The 25,198-nt window shown below is 48.7% G+C and overlaps 1 protein-coding gene across 4 annotated transcripts; it reads right to left on the reverse strand.

The window, feature by feature from the left end:
- Positions 1-661: 661 nt before the first annotated feature.
- ORMDL3 (ORMDL sphingolipid biosynthesis regulator 3) lies at positions 662-18,323 on the reverse strand. 4 transcript variants are annotated; one of them, XM_019507097.1, is made up of 5 exons: positions 18,236-18,298; positions 12,247-12,398; positions 9,707-9,913; positions 6,627-6,778; positions 662-6,181 (listed from the first exon to the last, which is right to left on the reverse strand). In XM_019507097.1, exons 3-5 carry the CDS (start codon positions 9,878-9,880, stop codon positions 6,046-6,048), a joined length of 462 nt encoding a protein of 153 aa, XP_019362642.1. In that variant the 5' UTR covers positions 9,881-9,913; positions 12,247-12,398; positions 18,236-18,298; the 3' UTR covers positions 662-6,045. The 4 variants fall into 4 exon arrangements, with proteins under 4 accessions (XP_019362642.1, XP_019362634.1, XP_019362623.1 ...); XM_019507089.1 differs by lacking the exon at positions 18,236-18,298 and adding an exon at positions 14,469-15,556; XM_019507078.1 differs by lacking the exon at positions 12,247-12,398 and having other exon boundaries at positions 18,236-18,323.
- Positions 18,324-25,198: the final 6,875 nt, after the last annotated feature.

The following is a 25,198-nucleotide window of genomic DNA, read 5'->3' on the forward strand; positions in this document are numbered from 1 at the left end:
AGCAAAGGGCCCAGCTGTATTTATCATAGGCTGAGAGTTTCTTTTGCAGAAAAGAGTCACTTTGAGCACCTGAAAATTTCTTTTTGACTACATCAGCCAGACTTCTAGGAAGCAGAAGACAAACATTTCAAGCTGCACACTGGCAAACACAAGTATTGGGCAGGTAACAAGGACTCTACAAATGTCTGTTCCTCCTCTGTACAATCACCTCTGTATGCATACATTTTAAGGCCAGGAGGCAACTATTCTGATCAATTTGTCTGACCTCTTGCAGATCACAGGGCAGAATTTTACCCACCAATTTCAGCAACTCCCTCAATAGTTTGCCATCAAACTAGATCACAGATGCATGCACTCTCCATCTGGTGGTTTCAAGTGATGGAGAGGCTACCACATCTTTTCCGACCTGGCTCCAAAAGTTAATTTTCGATACCAATTAAAATGTGCACTTTAGCCTCAATTTTGCATGTTTAATCTTCTAGCCATTCTATCTGGTTATACCTTTGCCTGCTAAGGCATGGGAAAAATGAAAATTGAGTAGGCTATTGGAGTGGGTATGCACTTGTTGTCTGGTAATCATTAGCCTTCCACTTCGTTTTTCCATGTTTACAATATTGTTTTAATAGCAACTTCTAGACACACACAGAGCTAAACGCAGGACTTTACATGAATACTGACCTTTATTAGTTTCTCTTAGAATACTGTACAAAGGAGTAATAAAAATATTCACACTTTGTCTTAGAAAGTTCTCTAGATGAAAGACTTTTGTATACATGAGGCAAAAGGGCAACTGGGAAAAAAACAAAAAGCACAACTACAATTCTATGTACAATGCAAGAATGGTGCATAAAAAATTGATGTAGCTCACTGAAATTGACCCAAAGGGTTTATTATGCACACGCACACTTAAAATATATATCATAAATCAAAGCAATATAAATCATATGAGAGAGTGAATGTGTGCTAAAAATGCAACCCAGCTGTTATCTCTTCTTCAAGGACCAGTACCATATTTTATATAAAAATTATTGTTTACAACCTGCTCAATTGTTCTTAAAATAAACCCTCACAGACTAAGTAGCCCTGGATCTGAAATAAGAAGGCAGCACTGATCCTGCAGTCAGATCTGTGCAGAAGGGTTCTGTAGTGCCTTGAAAGAAATCCAGCTGTTTGAACCTGATTACATGGTTGGGTTTTACCCTCAGTCATGTTAAGCTAGTGACGTTCTATTGTCCTGTGCTCTGTGGACAAGTATGAAGCCCACACAGTAACTGATGAAAAAGATGCCGCAGCAGCAGGCAAGAGGAACAGCTTTTGCCAGGCCAATGCCATGTATGTACCAATATTTAAAAACCTTGGTGTCTCTGCCTTAGTGTTCATTGCAGAATTAAAATGAGAAGCACTTGCGGTAGCCATGTCTCCTCCTTGTTACTTAGTCACATTATGAAGCATAGCTTTTGTTCCTTATTCAGTTGAACTTCCCCCCTATCACTATGCAGAAAGCCAGCACAGGGTATAGGGTGAGATTTGTCCAAGTGCCATGTAAGACCCATTCCAAGGCATGAGGAGTCAGTTGTCTAACTTCCTATTAAGTGCTTGGGAAATTCCATTCCTGGTTAGAGAGGCTTCATGAATAGGTAGAAATGCAAAGGCCCAAACAAGGCAAGAGAGGATTTTCCCTTTGGGATCATTACCACAGTGGATGCAGCTATATTTAATGTCCAATAATTCTAAACTACAGACAGATGTTCTGATCTAGGAGACTTGTAGGCGCTCTCCCCCCAAATATGGTTTTTCATCACACAGGAGTCTCCTCAGCACTTTTTGCTACTTTCTTTGACTCTCCATGGCAAGACTGGCCCTTCCTCATTTGTCATCTGATTCTGAGCTGCCATCTCTGCTGTCCTTCATCCCCAGCCTTAACTTATATGAGCAGCTTCAATTCAGGGTTCTAGGTTATCTAAGGGGATGTCCATACCACAGTTCCGGGTTCAGATGCACTGTGACCAGAATGTGACATTTGGCTTGTTGGTGAATATTTTAATCCCCCAAAAGAAAGACGTTATTAAACTTATCTATTAAGGCTTTAACAACCAATTAAAAAAAACCTGCACTTTGGATTTCAAAATGGCCCTTTGAAAAGTTAATTGTTTTACTCTGGATATCTTTACACTTCATCCGTAAACACTACTCAGTAAGTGTTACTATACTAGTTTTAATTCATGCTACAAATAGCCTGTGACCAGGTCCTCAGCTGGCATAAATTTTCAGAGCTTCTTTGCTGTGGGTGGAACTACACTGCCTTACACCAGAGCTGTCCAATTCAGAATAGCCAAGGGTGACATGTAGGGCAGATGCCAGCACCCTCCCCTTCCCACTAGGTTGTACCACATAGGCAACCCTCCTGCTATGCCCCAAAGCCCCCCCCCCCGCATCGTGGCATCACTTGCAGGGGCAGTAAGTGGAAGTTGGAGGGAAGAGGGGAAGGACCAGAGACTCTGGTGGCAGCAGCTGCTGGAGCGATGGGCAAGAAGCAAAGCTTATGGACTGCAAATTGACCCACTGAGAGGGCCACAGGTTGCAAGCTGTAGGGAAGCCTACAGGTTGCAAGCTCGAGAGCTCTGCCTTACACCATGCCAGAATCTGGCCTCTACCAACACTTTATGATTCTGCTCTAAAAATAGAAATCACTCTGCTGTGGCATGGTTTACACATACCACAAAGAGAAAAAACAAAAAGAACAGATGTCAGTATGGGAATCATGCTTTAAAGCAAAAAAGCCCTTGTTTTTTTATTTTTTGTCAAACAAAGTAGTTCTGTGGTTTCCTGCCCCACCTTCTATGGAAATTCCAGCCATTAAAATCATAAGTTTGCTACCTCCACTTAGGTTTCTTTCTGTCCAAATACATGACAGCTCCCCATGAGCTACTGGATATATAGATTTCTCCAATAATGTATCCTTCAGGCTACATAAGTTGCCCCACTTGCCTACGCGAAAGCATCGTCACTACAAAGGTAAAGTCAGCAATCTTACCATTGGCATTTCAGACACTTATCCACAACATTCTTTTCAGGACCAGCTCAGAAGTACTCATCAGCCCTTGAACAAAAACAGCACTAGACTGAAGCAACTGTTTTTCAAGAAGCTATTGACTAATAGCATGAAAGAGTGTACTAGCTGCAGGGGTATGTGGTACCTTAACCAAAGCAGCAATCCTCTGTCACAAGGGCTGGGGGAAGTCTTATATCAAATTAACTTTCTGCATTTGTCAGCCTCTCTTTTTAAAAGGTGAAAGTATAAAGAACCCAAATCAGGTTCACTTTTTTGCCGTCTTCCTCTTCATTAATATTTAAAGCATCATTTCTACCTGTGAGGCACTCTAGAGACAAGAAATTTCACAACAGGTCTGTGAGGCAGGTAAAGCATTATTCCCCTCTCCTCTGCAGAGTAGATAATGAAACCAAGGCAGAGAGGTTAAACGACTCACCCCAAACCACACGAGCAGTTAGTGAAGACCTGGGATTTGAGCTCAGGAGTCCCTAACTCCCACTCCTGTGCTTTGACCATTAGATCTGGTCTACCTTTGTCACTATCCACTGTATTGCCTACTCATTTCTAAAGCAACACTCAATTAACATATGAACTAAAATATCTTATTTGAGTGTTTACAGCATCACCACCAAAACCTTGAGACAACTATAGCTCTAGGAAACAAAACAAAAAAAAAATCACCATTAGTACACAAAAGAAGCATGAGAAATAAAAACAAAAGTCTATTGCAGTCAGCACATGATCCTCTAGAAAACCGCTGCTTTAGGAGCACTGGAAATCTACTCTAGCCAGCCAGAGCTATACCTGTTGTGAGCAGAGAGCACCAATTTGGTGAGGAAGGAAGTTTAGTTTTGTTACTGTGCTGCATCCCTGGGTAGCCCTACCTCATCATCACAGCCAAAGCACCTTCATCTCTTACATCACAGTAAGCCCCATGTTCATCCCAAACCTTGATTATAAGAACTTTTCTTCAGCAGTCCCTCTCCACACAGGGATTACTGGGGTTCTACCGCAGAGTGTGACTGAAATTAGAAATAACCCAGTCCCCTCAAACTAGCTTCTGAGGGTACAGAAAACTGATCGCCTGCATGTCAGAGCACCCCATATCAGATACACACCACCCAGTTGAGCTTGGGGGAAGAAGGAAAGGAGGGGCAGGGCATTTCTTCAGTTGCCCCTTCTTCATCCTAATAATCTGAGGTGCAGAAAACAATTATTCCCTCAAACCTCCTGGAATGAACTCACAGTGCATGGATAAAAGCAAAGTGAGAGTCTGAAGCCAAGAGACTGGTTGATCAGCAACCCCTGATCTTTCATCCAGCAACACTTCATGCAATGGCCTGCTCCCCCCAAACTATTTCCCCCCTACCCCCTTTCTTGATGTAGGACTTGTACCCACTGACATGCATCTCCCCCCGCCCCTCTGAATCAACCACTAGATCAAGGGCAAGCAAGCAGGGGCTTTCAGTTTGCACAAGAAACAAAGGCAAAGCATACCACCCAACCTACTACACTAACGATTGTTGCTGTCCAGGAATAGATGGGTGATGGCCAACTCTAGCCATGATCTGAGTGGAAAATGGAAGCAGGTAAAAAGATGGGCTTTAGGTGACCTATAGATGTACTTTCACCACCATAAGCACACTGTCCACCTAGGATTTCCTATGCTGCCAGTACAAATTAAGAGCTGCAGTGACCTGTTAGACCTGTTGCCATTTCTCCCACAGCTCTGTTAACCTTGCTAATGGCTGTTATGGAGCCTGTGGGAATAATGCTGCAACCTCCAGACTAGAAGTCACATGGGGCAATGACTGACAGGTCTCCAGGTCCAATCAAAATCCACAAAACTGTTTTCCATGCATGATGTCACATGCTAAGCTTTGTTCCCAGAGCTAGGGATTTGGCAAATCCCGCTGATCTATGCAGACACAAGAGAGGTGGGCAAGAGGTTGGGGTGAGAGGAGGAAGAAGTCATTCAACTCCAACCATTCCTACATCCCTGTTTGTACCAGCATGCCCACTACCAAGCAACAACCAGTTGCTTGCTAGAGTCCACACGTTAGCCCTCAGCCTCCCTCACTTAGTCCCAATATCCACATCCATAGCTCAGGCAATAGTAACACTTTCCAACAAACCAAAAGAGGACTTAAACACTTCCTCCAAGTGCTGCATAGGGTTATTGCTGGAAAGGGGCCCATGAGATGAGGCAGAACCTCCCACCCCACATGTTCTAAAATATAGCCACTTCCCCTCAGAAAAATGCCCAGACAGACAGACATTGGTAACAGCTTAAAGTAACAGGAATGAATGGGACCTCAAAGGGGATTTGGGATCTGCCAGCTCCCCCCATGAATTGTATTAAATGTGCCACGGAAAACAGGAAAGTCCTGCCCAAAATACAAGGTAGCACCTTCCTGTTTTCTTATTAGAAAAGCAGTTCCTTTCCCAGTGACAGCAGAGAAGTTTAAAAAATAAACTCTATCTCACAAAATTCAAGTGACCAGCTAGCTGGGAAATCTGGCCATATGCCCTTTAATTTCCCCATGTAGCCCTTTGTGAGTGTGTCCAGCCTCAAAAAGGGAAGGTATATTTTAAAGTGCATTTGCCAGAGCAAAAAGTACCAGCTCTTACAGCATTCTCCCACCTTGCTACTCTCTCCAGTTAGTGTACAGGCTGGATGGAAACCTCCCCACAAATGAACCTATTTGTACCTTGAAGTCTCAGCACATCTGCATCTATGTGTGATATTGGAGTAAAATAAGTCTAGCCCGTGACCTCCGGCTCCGTGCTAAACTCTACTCAGGATTCTGCTACTCTGGAGCCTGCTTAGACTGACTGGGCATGAGGATCCTGCATGCGGTATACAAGTCTACTGGATACTGCATTTAAACAGCCGTCGTGAAATTGTATCCCAGTATGGCACGGAGGAAAAACGGGACTAAAGAGAAAGGATTTCTGCCCCCCTCCCTGCCAGCTCACTTCATCCAAGAAGCTTAGTATTTGTTGATCCCGAAGATGCGGACACCATGAAGCTGCGGCAGTTTGGGGATCAGGACGCTCATGAGGGAGATGGTGTTGATTATGAAGTGTATCCGGTCATATTTTGTGTAGAAGCTGGTTAGGAAGTACCTGGAAGGAAGGAGGGAGGGAGAGAGAGAGAGAGAGAGAGAGAGGGAGGGGGGGAAGTTGAAATACAACTGCCCACATCTTTAATCAGTGCTGTTACCCCCAAGGGCATTGAGAGATGGACCACTTGTTGCTTCTGCTACAGCCTCTGCCATTCCTTTAGTGGAAGAGTTTCTTCCAGCAACTGATCCCATCTCCAAATGCAACCAACAGATTACAGTACAAAGCTGGGCTGCAAATCTGGCAAATACCACAAAACACGGCACCACTGAGATTTTGCCACGTTCCCAGGAGCTCTCTCACTCCTTGTCCCAAAGGCTCCAAACACGAGCCAGGGATATTCTGAAAGCCAAGAGAGGGCATTGGTTTGCTGAGGCAGTGTCTGCAAGAGGATGACTAAGAAGAGCTGGGCTGGGCTGTGTCCAGCAGGACAACTGGAAGTACTCACAGCACAATGGGCATGATGGTGAGGAATTTGCGTGATGCTGTGAACTGCACGCCATAGTCCATCTGCTCCCAGTGAGTGAGCAGCCGGGCCTTCCCCTGATCCGGTGTCTCGAAGGGGGTTCCTTTCACCGTGTGCAGGAAGATGTACATGCTCTGTAGCAAACACAGACAGAGGGTAAAGCATGTGTGTGACTCCCCAGACCAGCAGCCTGCAAAGCATTCATCTGGGAAAGGCCTCAAATGGCCAAGTTGAAGTGAATGACTTGGCCACTAGGGTAGCGTAAGAATGAAGTTGTAGTCGTGATGGTCCAGAAATTATGCAAGGCAAGGATTTCTTAGGGTGATATCCTTTTATTGGACCAACTGTGTAGTTGGAACATTCAAAAGCTTGTCTAACTTATAGGACATTTTTCCTAAGGTATCTGATTATAGGAAGCTAGGCATAGCCAGGTAAGCACAGCGTACGGAAAGGCCTGAGAGAAATTCTCAGAGGTAGCAGGCACAATTAGCAGAAGAAAAGAAACAGAGTTTTTGGAAATCAAGGCCTATCAAAAGGGGGAATGGGATGGGGGGACAGTTTCACCTTCCTTTAGGAGTCTGATAAATTATAATGGGCTATAAATCCAATATCAGTGTTTAGTCCTTGGTTTTTAGTGTCCAGCCAGCTTATGTATTTCTGTTCCCAAGTTCGCCTTTTAAAGGTGTTAGATAGATTTCCCTTGAGCAAGAGGATAGCGAGGTCAGACATAGAGTGGTTCTGAGGAACGTGTTCCTAATGGTGAGTGTATGTCTCCATCCTATATATTTTTTCTGTGACAGTTCATTCACCGTTAGGAGCACATTTCCACACAAGGAATCTGAGACTGACCACCCCGCCATCCTCCTTTTGATATACTTTGATCCCCGAGGAAGAATGCCTTACAATTCAAACCTTGTCTAACTTTATCACAACTACATAGTTGGCCCAATAAAAGATATCACCCCAAGAAATCCTTGCTTCTTGGCCACTAGGCACTGTCACCATCTGCCAACAAGGCAGGCTCTGTTTGGGCAATTCATTTTGATGGATGTTAGGCTGCTTGGGCCCCAGCTCAGAAGTCAGGATGCTCCAGCCCATGCTTCCAGGTCTGTACCTGAAAACCCAAGGACCTGCAACCACGCTGGCTGTCACCTCACACAGTACAAAGCATAGTCATGTCAATACATCTAGATGAGAGGCAAGGACTCTAGTGGGTGATCTTTTACTGTACCAACTGCATGGCTGGGATAGATCTAGACAAGCTTTTGAATGCAGCGCACTCTTCTCCAGGTCATTCAAAAGCTGGTCTAAGATGATGGCAGCTGTGCAGTTGGTCCAATAAAAGATACCACCCACAACAGTCCTTTCCTTCTAAGCATTTCCTGGACTGTCACGGCTACATGACTCCAACACTACAGGTGCAGCTAGAGAGAAACTGAATTTCAGTATCAAACCCCTTCCTGCTGCATAAAGCACACCCAGAGACGACACAAGATGCACCTCCTGACCTAAGAAGGCAATGAACTGAATCACAATGCCCAAAACTCTGCACTGGAGGTGGATGCAGAGGCTGTTGGCAATCAGTGTAGGGGGTGCTGGCAGCTCCTTCTGCTGGGCTCTGGTCCCCTGCCTACTCCAGAAAGACATTTCACCTCTTGCATCTCTACCATCCCCAATGCAAAATGGGGAAAACATGATCACAGTGATTCTCAGTTCACAGGGGAGGATGTGAAGGTTTAAGTTACTGCTGTTTGCGGTATACTTCAAAAACCTGCCTAAAAGGCACTGACGAAAAGCAGGTCAGGGAAGCAAAGCACTGGATCAGGGACTCAGGGAACCCAGGCTTTTTACTGAGGGTTAGTGGTGAACCAGGGAAGTGATTTCATGGTTCAGTGCCTCAGTCTCCCCATCTATAAAATAAGATGAATGGCGACTCCTTTTGCACAGAGCTGTTGGAGGTCGGCAGAGGGCTTAGTTTGCTAAGACAAGGTGTGCGAGAGGAGCCAGAAGGCAGCATATTCTTGGAACAATGCTCCATGTGCTGTTCAGCACCACGTGCTGTGGGGCACCAGTAGCAGGTCTGTGGCTGCTGTTGTTCACAAGTGAGTGCTACTGGTGCATTCAAAGCCTTCCTGCTTCCGAGTTGTAACGGGAGGAGTAGGATCAGCACAAGAGCAGAGCAGAGCAGAGCTGAGCCCATCTGCCACCAGCCTGGAGATTTATGGGAGGGGGGACTGGGGTCCCTGCCTGGGGATTGCTTTCTGACCCTGATTAATCGCAACCTGCTAAGTCATGTGTGTGCCTGTCAGTTCAAATGACTACTGGGGACTGCATCTGTGCTGAGGTAACATCTGACCCTGGACTCAGGAGCTGCTGTGGGGAGGCTGCAGCCTTGCTTGGGGAGAACCACATGCCAGGGCTGTGTGGGGAGGGGCTGAGGGGAAAGTAAGTCATCATCGGCAATATGCAAAGGGGATTCCTCTGAGCCAGAGGAACAAAGGAGATGGCAGGGAATGGCTGTGGTTTTGTTGTGTCCCAGCAGAGGGCAGCCATGTGCCCACAACCTGCACATGCACAGCATTATGCTTGCAACTGAAGCAGGCAGGTACAAGGTCCCCACTCCCAGATGGTCTCACAACTGCCTGGGAAAGGAACCCCTTCTCTGCTGTCACATATGTTCCTTGTGCGTTATGCACTGGCACTAGCACACCACTGGTACCACACACACATGGCTAAAAAACTAAATGCCTATCCCCCAAGCTGCCCCTTCCCCATGCTCCTCTCTTCCTGACCCATCCAGTTGGCCCGTTCATGAATCATCAACTAAATCCTCCCATCCCCAGTGCTGCAAACTCCCCTGGGCGACTCACTAACCTGGGCTGGATTTGAACTCATGACCCACAGGCAAAAGGGGACAAGTGTGGAGTTCAGCACAGCCACGTTCACAGGGATTCTGGAAGGGGAGTGGGGTTTAATTCTACTGTAAAGGAGTAGCCAACCATGTGACTACCAAGCCCCATCATGGCTTGCCTGTGGCCCAGTCAGCCATAGCAAACACTTACCATGTTGTGGATGATGTTGGTAAGAGTCCAGACTACAGGGACGCTGAAGAAGGGGATGCTCAGAAGGACCACATGCAACAGGCCAATGCCCAGGACATAGGAGAGCCAGATGCCCCGACTGTTCATAACCCGAGTGTTGGGGTTCACCTCGCTGTGAGCTGTGCCCACGTTCATGTTGGCTCTCACAGAAGCCAGGCAGACCTGAAACTGAACCGAGAGTCACATCAGGCCTCTGTTGTTCTCCTAAGCAAGCAGCTTGCAGGAACCCTCCATGCAACTTCCCCATTTACCCACCTCTCCCTGCCTCACTACTCAGCCAAGAACAGCCCAAGACAGAGCACAGTCTTCTAGTTAAGACTGCTGACTCTGGGTTCAGTTCCTGACACTGCCCCTAGCTCGCTTAAAAACCTTAGGCAGGTCCCACCACCTCCATGACATTCTTGATACATGTTAAATAACCGACGATATTCTTGCACTGTAGCTAAATCCATTTGCAGCTGAGATATGGTGGGAAGGGCTGAATATAGGAGAGGTTTGCTACTCCTGTAGTACATTTGGGTACAACCAGGACAGGTGGATGACCTTCCTCCTGTGACTCTACCTGGGAAAAGCCAGCTGGGCATTTTACAGGCAAAGATAAACCAAGTTTTCTAAGTGAAGCCATTGCTGGAGCCTTGTTTGTACAAATCCTGCAGTATAACATTGCCTTAACATGCCCTGTTGCATCTGGATCCTGCTAAGACTTAGTGGCAAAAGGCTTTGCACGCTGGACTGATCCCTCAGAGTGGAGTGGGGTAGCCTGTGCCTGCAGGGGCCTGCCTGGGACCAACCACATCACAAAATCAGGCCCTTATTTTGTACAGTCTTAAACACCCTGTGCCCCAGTCCAAAGTTATACAGAGGCAATTAAAGACGGTTGAAGGAGACATGAGGAGTTCTGGGTGAGGGAAGGTATGATCCTTTCACAGCAAAGTGAGGGGTGAAAGGAGAGACACAGGAAGGCCATAGCAGAAAGTGGGAGCTGCAAGGGAGAAGATTATCGTCCTGCCAGAAAGCACAGGCCCCAAAGGCACTTGAGGGCCACTGAGTCCAATTCCCAACAGCAAATCAATGGCCAGAACCCATTTTCAATTGGCACCCAGGGTTATGAAGAGCCCTAACTACCACCAGAGGGGCTAGGGCTGCTGGCCACCATGCATCTGTGCAAACAAGCAGCACATGCAGGATTCAATACAAGACGCACACAATGAATTGTCAAGGATACATCAGTCAGTGGAAGGAGGAAACCTATGAGGAACAGGACCTAGCTGGAGAGATCTACACATAGCCCCAGGTCAAACGATGCTTCAGTGTGTTCTACACAATGGGGATAAAAACCAGCAGGACAAAGCAAACAGGAAACCACCAATTTCGCATACCCCCTGCACTAGATCTCAGCTTGTCCCTGACCCATCTGCATACTCCACAGCAAGTTCCACCCAGGAGCAGACAACAACATTCTTTGGTTACAGCAACATTACAACAAAATTTAATATGCCAAAACTTATGGGCAAAATTTGCTGGTCACAGGCCCATTTCCTGAGCATGACACCACCAGATTTAATGCAGGCACCCAGAAATGGGCCCAATAGCTTGTGCAGATTCAGGTCTTCAAAGAAGTACATCTAGGGACCTTATCCCTCAAAAGCACAAGTTTCCACATGGGCCAGCAGAATGCTTTCATACTGGACTCAGCAAACTCGTTGCATCACACACAGTTGGGCTTCAGGCCAGAAGTCACTGGGAGGATGTCTCTGGCCTACAGCCCAAAGGAGGTCACGCAACAGAACTGCAATACGCCCTTTCAGCCTCTGAAGGCATGGATGCTTAGGGTAAGCGCAGGCCCTGTGGGGTCTATAAGCATGCTGCCTTGTGCTCAAGCCAAAGGGCTCCCCTATTTCTACCACATTAAATGTTTTTGTAGGGCAGGGGCTGCCTCCTGGGATTTCCGACCCATCCTTTGCCTTAGATTTTTACTTGGTGAATTTGAGGAGGGGACAGGGTTTTGCAGGTTTTTTGGGACCAAATTTTGCATTAGCAGAATTCTGGCAGATAACCAGACACAAAAATAACATCCCTACCCTGGCACTTCAGAAGGGACTCACAGCATGCAGCACTGGCCTCACTCAGCTCCCAATGACTTCTACAAGACTCGGCCCTGACTCAGGCAAAAGGGTGAGGTGGCATATGAAGCCTGTCAGCAGAAGATGACTTAAAGGTCATCACAGTCCCCCCTCCCCTCCTCCACTGGCAGAAGTATAGTAAGGATTTTACCCTGCCCTGTTCCCCACCTCATGGGCCAGCTCACTGGAGGTATGGGCCAGGTGCCCAGGAGTTCACTGACTGGAGGTATGGCCTAGCCCCTGATTCCCAGAAGGTGTGGAAAACTGTTTAGAATAGCCCCAAGGCTGCTATGACTTATTCTAAGACCAAGCAAGTACAAGCACTCCTCCCCGGAGCACACCCCATGCAAGTGCAGAGGAACTGATAACTGGGCTCACTGCCGTCCCAGCCACAGAGCAGGCCTAGGCACAGAACAGTTCCTCCTTCCCAGAGGGCTCCAGCATCATCATCTTGCTGGCCTGGCTCCCACTGCTTGCAGACTGGGTGCAGGCTGCCAGGGAGCCCAGCAACTCTATCTTCCTTCTTGCTCCTGCCAAAAACAAATGCTATCATCCCTGCAGCTGCTGTGTCCTTCAAGCCTCACCATTACACATGTGGGTGCTGTGTGCTATCACAGACATCTGGTACAAGGCAGCACTGCTATCTGAGCAGCTGGCTGAAGGACAGAGGAAGACTTCCTTCCACCCCTACTTAGAAACCACAACACCACAAGCATGCAGATGGTAGGTGCAGGAAGGGGCTATTGTGCTAACACCTGCAAGCCAACTTCCCCCCGCAGCTTCCTTAATCAGAGGGCCTTACCTACTAGGGGCCTGGCCCTAAGGCTGTAGCAAGACTGAGGCTTGATCTAACCATGGGAATACAAGCCAGTGACTCCAGCAGCCCAAGCCTAGCTTAGCTACCCAGACCATTTTCAGTAGGTTTCATAGGGCCTGACCTAAAGCCCACAGAAATCCATCAATCATTTCCCATGGTGCTTTGACACCCCTTCTTGTCTAAGGGCACACTGACTTCTGGGCACCCAATCCAAGGACCTCCAGTGGCCTGATTTTCAGAGAATGCTGAGCCTGATCTAGCCAAGCTGGGCTGGCAGCTGCCCCCTGGGAAGCAAGCATAGCTGGGCTTAGCGCAGTTCCCACAGACAGATGGGCCCCAGCAGGCTGTACACGAGAGGGCCAGAAAGGCTAAAGCAGCTTATGCTTCCTCCCGAGTTGTCTGAAGGTCAGGGACCAACTCAGCAATGGTAGGCTGCAGGATGGGAACCCAAGACGGGAGTTGCAAGAGGGGGCTATAGGTCAGGGCTGGAAAACATTAGAACTGGATGGATATAGAAGAGGAGCAGCAGGTAGGAATGTCTGGTGGCCAAAACTCTGACAGATGAGCCTCCCCTCTCCCTTCACTTTGGATGAGTGCTTTCCCTTCACTAGTGTAGCCCCCAGTCTTTACCCTGAGCCTGGCAAAGCATGAAAGCTCATCTGGCCCTGGGGACTACAGTTGCATGGCTGGGAAGAGAGCAGAGCAGCCAGCTGCTTTGGGGGTGTGGCTGGAGTTTCCATTGCTTTGTTTCCTACGTGTGGCCAAATCCCCTCTGTAAAATTACAGAAGCTAATAAACTGTGCCCTGGGTGTAGGGGAGGAGCTGCTGGCTCTGAGTGTTTAGTCTCCATTAATTACATTTTGGCAATAATAGGCTGAAGCCCATGTGCTGTCTGGAGCAGGGTAAATGATGAGTTTTCTGCCCATGACACAAATATTGATCCAGGAATAGAGGAGCTCTGGATGAAAGGGACACCTGCAGGAGGTGGGGGGCGGGGCGGCAGCGGGTGTTATTGCAGGAGAAGGCGGAAATGAAACAAGGAAAAAAAATATTGTCAAACAATAAGTAATATCATTTACATTCTTGAGGCCTTTGCAGACAAACTAATCCCCAGGGTGTTCTTGTGGGAATGGTTTCATCCAAGTCTGACCCTGATCTTAAAAGTATGGAAAATGAGGCACAAAGAAGGGAAACGTCCACATTTCACATGTGATTTCTAATTTTGGCTTCATCTTTTGTTCTGAGAGCCCAGCTCCTGGCACACACACATGGCCTGGTTTTCAGGGGATGTTAAGTTGGATTCAGCTGCCCTAAGGCTGAACTTTTTGTAGGAGGGGAAAGGGGGTCAGACCACCCCTGAACTGACATGTCCTCACTGTAAAGCACAGAAAGTCATCAATTCATTCCTGGTTGTCACCCACTGAGCCCAGAGGGAACCTACAGTTCAAGACAACAGCAAAAGCCATGGGATGTCACCTAGGCATGCAGCCACGCCCCACTTCTTGGTCTCAGAGGGGCAGCACAGACAGCTTCAGTGACTCAGCCAAGAATGAAGCCAACTCATGAGCCAGGCGACTCGACAGCAATTCAGTTCTCAGCCTCTCACCCACCCAAAGCCAGCAACAAAAATCCGCTACTGACATTGCTGGCCCCAAATGATCTGCTGGAGGTATCATGAGGATGTGACTTGCTGCCCAGTCAAGCATGGGGTGAGAGGATGGAGAAGAGAAGGCTGGACACAGGGTCCTGTGACCTAGGTTCTATTCCCAGTTCTGCCACTGACCTGCTGCATGACTCTAATCATGTCACTGCCCCTCCCTTTGGACAGGAAGGTCCAATTCCAAGTATAGTCTTCAGGTCCCAACATAACAGAAGTATATTACGTTCTGACTCATCAGGAGAATGGCTGAGGTCTCCCCCAGGGCAGCAGCATCAGTGATCCACAATTCCCCAAGTAACTGAATATTTTTGGCCCTTCTCCACTGGACAGCAGGAGCATCCACTCTGGAGTCACAATTATGCAGAGTGTTTCAGGGATTACAGGAGTGGTGCTGTGTGAAAAGGCAGCTGACGCCTGGTGGAGCCAAGCGACATCCAAGGCAAAAGCCACAGTTCCTCGTCTGGGGGCTCTGATCCAACTTAGAGTCATGGGTGAAATGAATTGGGCAAGTCTCAGCCCAGCTACAGTTCTACCCAGTTACCAAAATATCTTGCAGGCCAGATGACCAATTCTTCTCAGGAGGAGGCTGGGAGGGAAGCAACAAGGGTGCAGAGGGCTGCACGTTGGGATGAGGCACAGTTGCAGAGCTGTGTGTATGTGAGATCGGGACTGGAAGCACAGGGAGTGCTGGGGAACCAGGACATATTGGCAGGGTCTGTGGGCTGAAACTAGGGTGAAGCTGGTTCAACCCCCTGGGTGCAACCTCAGTCACTGCCCCCTTTTATCAGCACCCCAATTCACCAAAACCCTTGGGGAGGGGAAAACTCTCTGAGTTTCACTTCCCAGAGCTTGGCCACCTCCTAAGAGCAGAGCCACCTCCCTTCTTGTGCAAAAGAGGTATCTGAAGCTGAGGCCAAAGGCTCCAGCAGTGGAAGGCTAAGGCTAGCTCCCAGACTGCTGAGTGGGCACTCAGAGCCTGCAGTCAGGTAGACTGGTGGGGGAAGGGGAGGGAGGCTGGCTGCGCTCTACATGAACTGCTGAGACAGAGCGCACAGGATCATGTGGCCCGTCAGGTTCACTCCCATTCTGCCCAGCAAACCAACACTCCTGGAAATCCTTAGCTGGCTGACACATCTCCAGCCAGGTGGCACCTGCACAGGTAAGTTACTGCAAAGTGCTTTAAGAGGCATGGCTGCCCCAGGGCTGCATGCAGTGCAGCTCGCAAGGGGTTATGCCTCTTACCTTGCCAGTGAATTTGTTTACCAGCCTGTGGCTTCTCCCTGGAGCAGGCTGACCCCTGGGGTGCATCTCCCCAGGGCCCTGCTCAGCACACAGACGGCTGCAAGTAGAGGCAGCCTAGAGGCAGCTCTAGGAGCTGGGGGGTCCTGTGGAACCAGAGTGATTGCATTTGTGCTCTGCCTCAGAACAACCACAAGCTCAAGACCTAGGATCTCTCCCGACACCCATGCAAAAGCAAAAGCAAACCCAACCTCCGTCTGCTCACCTTGGTCAGGAATGGGGGAAGGGAAACTTGTGCTAACACAAGAAGCAGAGCATGCCCTGCAGGGCAGAGAAGCCATTCGTGGAAAGGGGCCAAGAGAACCCTGCCCCAAGCTGGGCCAACGGTCACCAAAGTCAGAAGGAAATGCACCTTCCTACACCACGGCCTAGCCAGCCCCAAGGTCTCTGAAGGGAGGGAGAGACCTTTGGAAGCAAGACTGACAACACAAAGCACCAAGGTGTCACATAACATCCATCAAGAAACCACCAAGGTGTCACATGGTATCTAGAAAGATGACGGATAGATAATGGCCTTCAAGGCAGTGGGCCACCAGCAGGCAGCCAGCACCAGCACGCTGGCTGCCTGTGCGCTAGCTGCTGGGGAAGAGGATGGTCTCTGGAGAAACACTTCTGCATAGTGCCCTGGAAGAGGGTAGCAGACCTCCCAGTTCCACCAAAAAACCAGGAGAGGGAGTGAGGGAAGCAGGGAAAGGTGGCTGGCAGGTACCTACAGTCATTGTCATTTGCCATCACTGAAGCACAAGCTGTTGACACAAGTGTCCATTGGCTGGTGTTATGAGGCTCACTCCACCCTCAGGACCACACAGGGACCTTGTACCTCCTTTGGGGCCTGGGACCTTTTGAAGCACAATGATCTTAACTCTTCAGTATGAGAGGGGCTCCTGTGGGATGCCACAGGTTGCCAGCTCCTAGGCCAGCAGTTCTCAAGCTATTTAGACTCAAGACACCCCTGGAAAATGCCAGCTTTTAGTTTTCATTTGATTTTTGCCTACAGACAGATAACAGAGCAATTTCTTCTGTCACAAAGAACTCAAAGAGTCCACAACAGGTCAGAAGGCTTTTAACACTCTAGATTCCTATTTGAAATCTCTTAATAGTGTTAAAATGTGTGGCACCCCCAAAACAATCTCAAGGCAGTCTAAGTTCCCTGGCTGAGAATCTCTGCCCTAGGGGGTTTCCCTGAGAAAACAGCACTATGACTGCATATCCCGATTCGTATTATGGTGGCTCCCAAGGGCCCCAGTCTGGGCCTGGAGCCTCTCCTGGTGCAAGGTGCTGTACAAATGTAGAACAGATCAGTCCCTGTTACACTCCTTGTTTTGGCAGATGACAGAACAAGGAGCAATTGTGTCCAGTTGCAGCAAAGGAAGTTTAGTTTAAATATTAGGAAAAACTCTCACCAGGAGGACAGGAAAACACTGGACCAGGTTACCCAGAGAGGTGGTGGAATCTCCATCCTTGGAGGTTTTTAAGACCCAGGTAGGCAAAGCCTTGGCTGGGATGATCTAGTTGGGGATGGTCCTGCTTTGAGCAGGGAGCTGAACTAGATGAACTCCTGAGGTCCCTTCCAACCTGAATTTTCTATGATTCTATGCTGAGATAAAGCCGAAGTGAAACCCAATGGGATGGATGTGCCAGGGGCTCTCCAGGGCAGCTTGGCCAAGTAAAGCCCCACAAACCCACCAGACATGAGCTCATCCTACAGAACTCTTGTCCCAGGACTGGGCTGGGGATTCCCACAGCTCCCTCCAGGCCTCCCACATCCAGGGGACTTTTCAGGCAGGAACCCCCAGAGCAGCAGGGGATCAGGTCGCCAAGGCAGCTGCACTTGAACTGGAAGGAGGAACAAGTCTCCCAGTGTCCCCATATCCCCTCCAGCCTCCCCTTCTCCCCAAGCCAGCTTCCACAGCAGCTCTCCTCCCAGCCAAAGCCTTCCTCAGAGTCTTCCCACTCTTAACCCTTTCCTTGCCAACCCAGGGACCTGTTGCCTCATGGCAGCTCCTGTCCCACTGGTCCAGGGGGTGTTGTTCCATTGTCCCAAACATCGCCCCAGTTCCATGGTGGGGGAACAAGGCTTCTTCCCCCTGTGGCCACAGGTTCAAGTCCGCCTCTCAGTAGCTCCCCGCTCTCTCCCAGGCAGACCAAAGCCCATACTGCAACCAGGCTGGCGGCCTACAGGGCAGCATTTCTCAACCCGCGGGTCGCAAGAATATATGAAAGCGTGGTGAACAAACTTTAAAAACAGATTCTCCTTTAAAGGAGAAAAAATGTGGGAAACCGTGGCTTTTCCCTCGCAGGGGTCCAGCCTGCCCCACGCATTGGGAGCCTTGGGGTGGGGAGTGAGGGGCACTAGGTCAGGACTGGCCATCAATGCTTACAAGTGAGGCCTGGTACAAAAAAGGTTGAAAACCACCGATCTAGGGGAAGCCCAAGGTGGCTACGGGCCACAGACTGGGCACGGGGAGAGGGGGCTTGGTCCGGGCTGGATCCCATGAAGCATCCGCAGCCCCCCGCCCCACTCTCGGCTAAGTGCAGGGGATCGGGTGGGGGGCAGTGGGGAGAGCCCTGCACCCCCAGCCCTCACTCACCGCGCAGCTCCGAGGCGGCTCCCCCCGGGCCCGGACTGGACGCCAGAGGCCTCCCCCGCCCCCTGCAGCTCTCGCAGCAGCTGACAACACAGCAAAACCCCGCCCGCGCCTGCCGGGCATGCTGGGAAATGTAGTTCGCCGCCGCTGCCCCGGACTCCCACATGTCCCCGGCTCTGCCACTGCGCCTGCGCCGTTTCTCGGGCGCCGGGCAGGTTCCCTGGGGTCTGTCGGCAAGAGCTAGTGCTGTTTTGGGCGGGGGCGTTGGTTTGATACCTGCCTGCCACTGCCTCAGGAGTGCTTACAGGACTTGGAGCTGTAACGTCCAGCTGCAACGGAAGAGTTTTAGGTGGGGTTGGGGAGTCGTGGAGAAGCAGGGCTGGAAGAAGGACCCCCAGGAGTCATCCAGTGCAGTGGTTCTCCAGCCTTTTTTGTACCAGGACCCATTCGTAAACATTGATGACCAGTCCCCATGCAATGCCCCTCGCTCATGACCTGCTGCCCCCAGCCCTCAGTGTGTGGGGTATGTGTGAGACGTGGGCAGCCCCTCGCAGGCTGGACCTGTGTGAAAAGCTGTGGTTTCCTACATTTTTCTCCTTTTAAATGAAGACTCCACTTTTAAAGTTTGTTTGCGACCCTTTCTTTTAGTCTCGAGACCCACTTTTGGGTCCTGACCCATGGGTTGAGAAACGCTGATCTAGTCCAACCCCCTGCCTGAGGCAGGGTAAGCCCTAGCCAGACCACCCCATGCAAACCATAATCTAAACTCTACGTAAGTCTACTGTCAATCCTGACACAACACAGATTTAAGTCCTGAACCTGTCACAAGTAAAGCCAGGGAACCAGGGCAGCTGACATCCTGCTTTTATAAAATGTTGTCAATATAAGCTCACGAGACCTGGGGCAGAGGGCCGCACCTCCCACTACAGAGGCAGGCAAAAACCTCCGCAGTCCACACCAGTTTGACCATGAAGTAAAATTCCTTCCTGACCCCAAGTATGGTGATCAGACCTTTCTGACTAAAGCTTGTCTAACTTCATCCCATTGATGTAGCTGGACCAATAAAAGAGCTCCCCCCTCAGAAATCCTTGTCTCTTGCATCATTTCTGGACTGTCACGACTAGAACATCACTCTTAGTCTACCAAAAGCAGGTTGAACAGGCATTAGGCTGGGCTGGTTTAGTTAGGAGTGATACTGCCTGGACCAGGGGGCTGGACAAGGTGACCTCCAGAGGTTCCCCCCCCCAGCTCTGTTTTTCAGTGATCTAAGTCCAAATGAGCAATTTGCCAAATACCTCATTTAGCTGCTTGGGTGCCTGACAGAGAGGATGCCTGGGCACCTGCACATGTTTTGCCACTCATGTGTATGCAGAACATGGGTCTTTAACAGCTGCTTAAGAGGGTGAGAGTAGTTTGCTGAAATCAATATCACTCTTCCTGGGCTTTAGGTTAAGCTTGTGTTTAATCTTTTGCAGGGTCAGGGCTAAAGATAGTCTGTGAGCCTGCTTCTGGTAACTCATGCAGGTGTGTCTTTACTCTTTATAGCCTCAAATTTATAATGAGATCCAGATGAGGAGATCCCACTGCTATCAAAAAGGGCTCTGCATGAGCTTGGAGACTGCAGGTCTGAGAAGTGAAGTGATTCATGTATGTTCGTTTCTAGCACAGTGATTCTCAACCAGGGTGCTGAAGCATTCTGGGGTGCCTTGAAAACCTTTCAAAGGTGCTACACAATGTTAGCACTAGTGAGTGTGCAAACATGATTCACAAGATAATTTGAGAGATTTCAAATAGGCATCCATAGTGTTGTAAATATTCTAATTGGTTGTGTTTTTTCTAAGTTCTTTGCAACAGAAACATTGTTCTACTATTTTTCCATAGTAAAAAATGAGTGAAAACTAAGGGCTAGTATTTTCTGAGCAGCCTCTTTAGTCTACTAAGGGGTGCTGAGAGTCTAAAATAGTTAAGCACTGCTACCCTAGCAGCTCTCTATTTCAGCAATGAGGATACACTCTAAGAAGCAGATACTGATGGGTGTGCGTGGGTTGTTGAATGAAAAGGTAGGGTGCCTAGTGAACAGGAAACTGGACCAAGTCTCAGGAATGCTGGGTTTTGTTTGTGACCCTGTCACTGGCCTGACAGGTGTCTAAGAACAAGCCTCTCTGTCTTTGTCCCCGCAGTCCCTTTCATCTATTTGGATTGGCAGTCCTTTAAGGCAGGGACTATTGCTCATTCTTTCTATAAAGTGAAGACGCTGGACAAGCACTATGTAGTGTTCAGCACAATGAGGCTCTGATCTTGGCTGGGGACCATGGTAATACTAAGCGTATGATCTTGGATAACACACATTGCAGTAGCTGCCTAGTAACTTTTGACCTGGATCTTTCCCCAGCTTGCCTTTGTTTCCTCACCATATAAGCAGTAGACTGTTACTAGCTGTTGTGAGGGTACAAAGTTTTTTGAGGAATGGGTTGGCACATTCTTCTCTGAGCTTTTGTGAGTCTCATGAGACTATTTTTCTCTCCAAAATAAAATAGAGGCTCCAGGCAGCTGGCCTGTGTTGTTTATTTGAAAGACCTTCCCTGATCTCTGGATTGCAGGGAAACAGCCACCTGGGCACAGGACTGTGGCTCACTTTAGGAAGAGCAAATGCTGATAAAACAGCTCTCATTTATCTTTTCTCTAAAGCAGAGAAGAAAAACAATCCTCCTAAAACCAGTTCTCTTCCCATGCATTTCAGCAAATTTAAGAGTCCTTCCTAGCTTCTTGCAACTATGACTTGGTACAGTAGCCCTTCAAGACTGCAGCCAAAAGCAGGGTCCCTTCGTACTATTTGTTGTATCTAAAGGTGTAGTGAGAGACAGAGACCTAACCAAATGGGGAAGACAGACAATTCATTTTCTCACTGATGGGAAGCTGAGGCTCAGAGGGATTAATTGATTTTTGCCTGTGGCCTGAGCCATGCTATGAGCCTTCCCCAAACATCCCAGTATCTAGCTTCCCCAGGCTGACAGGGATCCATAGTGGGGGATGCAGGGACAGAACGAAATTTTGGCCCAAGAACAGTGGGGAAACGCTTATCTTATGAAAAGTGCCTCACAGATTCTTTCATGTCCACACCAAACAGAGCATGGATTTTTATGGTCTGATCCTACAGTCCATTCACTCTCTCTCCTATGCGTAATTTGTGCATGAAGCAACTTCCTGAGGTGAATCACTTCAAAGAGACTTTAATAACTGGGTTCTTGTCTTCTCTGAATGTCTCTAAAAGACCCTATTGCCCATCTTCTAAGAAGAAGGGCTTGGCCTTAGGGTCTTTGGGGCCAAAAGTTCCCTTCCTTACCCAATGCAATGTTGTGTAATGGGCAGGTGTTGGCCCCCACCCCAGAGATGTTCGTATTTCAGTCGTGCCACGTAGATACTGTCTGTACTTTTGGATAGCTGACAGAAATATAAATTATGAAATAATTAACACAAAAAGTTAATGGCAGTAATGATGCCATGCAGTCTAGCAGTGCATAAAGCAAACATTTGTGTCCATCTACAAGCCAATAAAGCACTTAAGCCTGTCCTTAAATCTAAGCATGGAAGCAGCCCCATTGACTTCAGTGGAACCACTAGAATAATAGCAGTTATTAGCTGTAGCATAACCCCTATCTAAGCAGTGGTACCCTTTGGGCTACCAGCGCCTGTAAAAATCACATATCGTCTGATATATCTAAACAGAGGGCCTGACACCAGGATCCTGCCTCTGCCATGTATTCCTTGACTCCTGCATGGCCAGGCAGACCACCTGGGCCCTGCTTTTGTTTGCTAAGTTACCAAAGTCAAGCCCCTTGCTGCTTCAGCCCGTTGGCATGAACAGCCTGTTTGCCCACTATCTCTATTTGCTTCTGCAGCTGGTGAGCTTTTCCCACCAAGGAGCAGCAGAGGGTGCAGCACTGTCGTGGAAAGAGAGAGGCGCTCATGCTGGAAATGGGCTCTCACTGCGTGCAGCTTCTCAGTCAGTCACTTTGAACTCCCACATCCCTGAGGTTATTTGAATTCAGCTCATAACTCCACAGTAGCCGTATTTGCTGACCAGTAATATTGAGACAGGTAGGGGGAGGTGAGGACCTCAGGGTCCGCCAGCCCACTGCAGACAGTTGTTTCCCCAGGGGAAGCATGTAAAAGCAGATGTAAGTCAACATGTCTGACATATTCTCCTCAGTGCCCCCTGCACAGAGGATTTCAGTCTTTCACAGAACACAGATCATTCTTTAGTGCGAGGATGGTCAACTTGTGTATGGCATACGGCAAGCCAAGGAGGAGACACGCAGGATAGTGACGGATAGGGCAGGGAGCAGAAAGCAGATCCGGCAGGAGTAAGGGATCCGAGTGGTGCCTGAGGAAGATACATGGTATGTCTGCCCACTGCTTTAATGCACGTTCTGGAAATCCCCATGTTGCCAGCTCAATTCCTGTTGGTGACCACCATGCACATTCTAGCTCCCTGCTGGGGGGTGAAGGGAGGCCCCTCCCTCAGCTCAAGTGTGGAGTAAGGCTCAGCTAGAATCCCTGCAGCCCAGCCTTTTTCCCTGAGATATTGCCAGTTTCCCAAGTAATTGCCCCTCTCTTCCCAGAACCCTTCTAGGATTCCCCTTCCTAGAAGCCTTCGAGATTCCCTTTCTTCCCTGCTTGCAAAGCAGATTATTATTTACCAACTAAGTTGAGATACTCCAAAGATCTCAGCCTATTGGGTGTTTCACTGCATGGTGAATGTTTTTGCAAGTCTGGATCCAGCTGTGAGTGCCTTGAACTTCAACCTCTTTGTGGTTTCGAGGGGCAAAATATTGAGGCAGATGAGATCCGTGTCCCCTTTGGAAAGTGTCAGTCCTTGGGTCCAATCAGGGGCACCCTGGCAGAAATCAACCTAAATATAAATAGAAAAGGGATGACCAAGACCATCAGAAATGGGAGCCTAAGGGAGATTTTCAAAAGTGGCAGAGTGTCTTGTGTTCCTTGGCCAGTCACTCTCCTAGCTCTGCATGTAGACACCTTAAAGAGCACACAGCACCCAGCTATTGCTACTGCAGCTCAAATCTTCCCTGTTTGGTGGAGAGGATGCACTTATCTTTTTTGTAGGGTTGCCTCATCACAATCCAGCTGGATTCTCACAGGCTGGCGGGGTTAACCCTGCTGTGAGTGGTTTGCCACCTTAAGCCAGGAGTTTGGAAAAGCATCCTGACCTTCTTGCCCATGGCCTCTTAAGAATTGGTCCAGTCAAGTAGTTCAGATCAGCACTGCTCTCTCCAGGGTTTAAGAAACGAGCTGTTTTCATGTGACCAGGAGAATGTGCATCTCCTACACATGAGTGACTTGGAGCATCAGGGAGATGTTAGTGGGGAACATCAGATGTCTGGCTAGGGCCCTGTGCAGTCAGATCTGCTAACACACCTCAGCCCTCACTAACATCATGTGGTTTGGATGGAGTTTGCCTATACACCTCCATGCTGAACCAGTTGCTAGGGCACTTCTGGGTCCCCAGTATACTGCTTGGCTGATGCCCTTCCATTAAAGCCTGCAGGCTCCATCTCAGGGGCAGGCAATTATTTTGGGCAGAGGGCCATTTACTGAGTTTGGCAAGCCTTCGAGGGCTGCATGACAGGAAGCCCAGGGCAGATAAATATTCATTTTCTAAACTTTTTAGGAGCCCCGTGGGCCGGATAGAATGGCCTGGCGGGCCTCATCCAGCCCCCGGACCGCATTTTGCCCACCCCTGCCCCATCTGCTATTGCAACTCGCCCACAGCTCCAGCAGTTCCTCTTGCTTCTGCTCTGTAGGCCCCCAGGACAAGTCACAACTCTGCTGATGCCCCCTCAGTCCCAGCCTGCAACCCAAGTGTATTCTAATGTTGAGCTCTCCATCACAGCTCACATGCTGCCCCGAAAGTCAGTACAGCATGCTGAGCCCCATTTCAGCCCAGGTGTTCATTTGACTTTTTCACACCAGCTGTGCAAGAAGTAGCTAGAGAACCCCCATTTTCTCTGCCTGGAATTTGATCAACAAGAGCAACAGGCCAGTGAGATTTCCGGTGATGATTTGAATAAAAATAAATGAGGTTTTCCTGTGCCATTCCCAGAACTGAATGCCTCTCTGAGCCAATGCCCCAGTTGCTCTCTGCCATGTGATGTCCCAGTAACTGCTGACAGGATGTCCCAGCCAAGTGCTGTCAGACCAGATGCAGTGAATCTCATAGACACTAGGAGAGGGGCTGCATTGGGTCTTTATCTTTTGTCTCTGTGCTGCCAGATAGAGTGACCTTACCATGAAAATGGCTGAAATATCCTTGCTGTAGATGAGGAACAAAATTTACCATACAGTGTAAGCATGTTGTGTGTGGGTGTCTGTGACTGTGTATGAGGGTCAATGCATGAATGACATGTGATTGTGTGTAATGTGTGTGTGTACATGTGTGCATGAATGGGTGTGAAAAATGTGTGGGATTGGGAATACAGGCGTGAGTGTGCGTGAGTCAGTATGGGTAGGTAGGTGAGTGTGTGAGCATGGTAGTGCATGTGAATTGGTGTGTTCACAAGTGAATTGATGTGGTAGTTTACTTATCTGCATGTGTTACAACTGCAGGGGTCCATGTCAAAGAGCATGTGAACATGTGTGTGACGGCACAATTCTTCCCTACACACTGAACCATTTAGGAATGTTAATTACACCTGATCATTCTGTTCCGGGGTGTACTTTTGCCCCCAGTGCCTAATTAACCTTGCCACATAATTAATCTTTAATATTGCTTGCTGCATCAAGATTTAGTGCTGTTTTTGTGATGTGATTAACTTTCCACAGAGAGCTGGGCTGAGATCTACAAGCCTGTCACAGCTGCTTCATTCAGGCACTATATAATGGAGACTCTTTTTGTTTCCTGCTGAGCTGGGCTGGATTCAGACCGTTCGTTCAGAGTGGGCTGCATTT

The sequence above is a fragment of the Gavialis gangeticus genome, unplaced genomic scaffold (assembly GCF_001723915.1).
Source record: "Gavialis gangeticus isolate Ggan-Ray unplaced genomic scaffold, GavGan_comp1, whole genome shotgun sequence".
NCBI lineage: Eukaryota > Metazoa > Chordata > Crocodylia > Gavialidae > Gavialis > Gavialis gangeticus.

Excerpts from the sequence above, each read along its gene's own strand:
- ORMDL3 (XM_019507069.1), bottom strand. The coding sequence starts at position 14,552 with ATGTTGGGACCTGAAGACTATACTTGGAATTGGACCTTCCTGTCCAAA. Across the intron at positions 6,779-9,706 it reads CCAACATCATCCACAACATG|AGCATGTACATCTTCCTGCA; the intron begins GTAAGTGTTTGC and ends TGTTTGCTACAG. Across the intron at positions 6,182-6,626 it reads ACCATCATGCCCATTGTGCT|GTACTTCCTAACCAGCTTCT; the intron begins GTGAGTACTTCC and ends CCTTCCTTCCAG.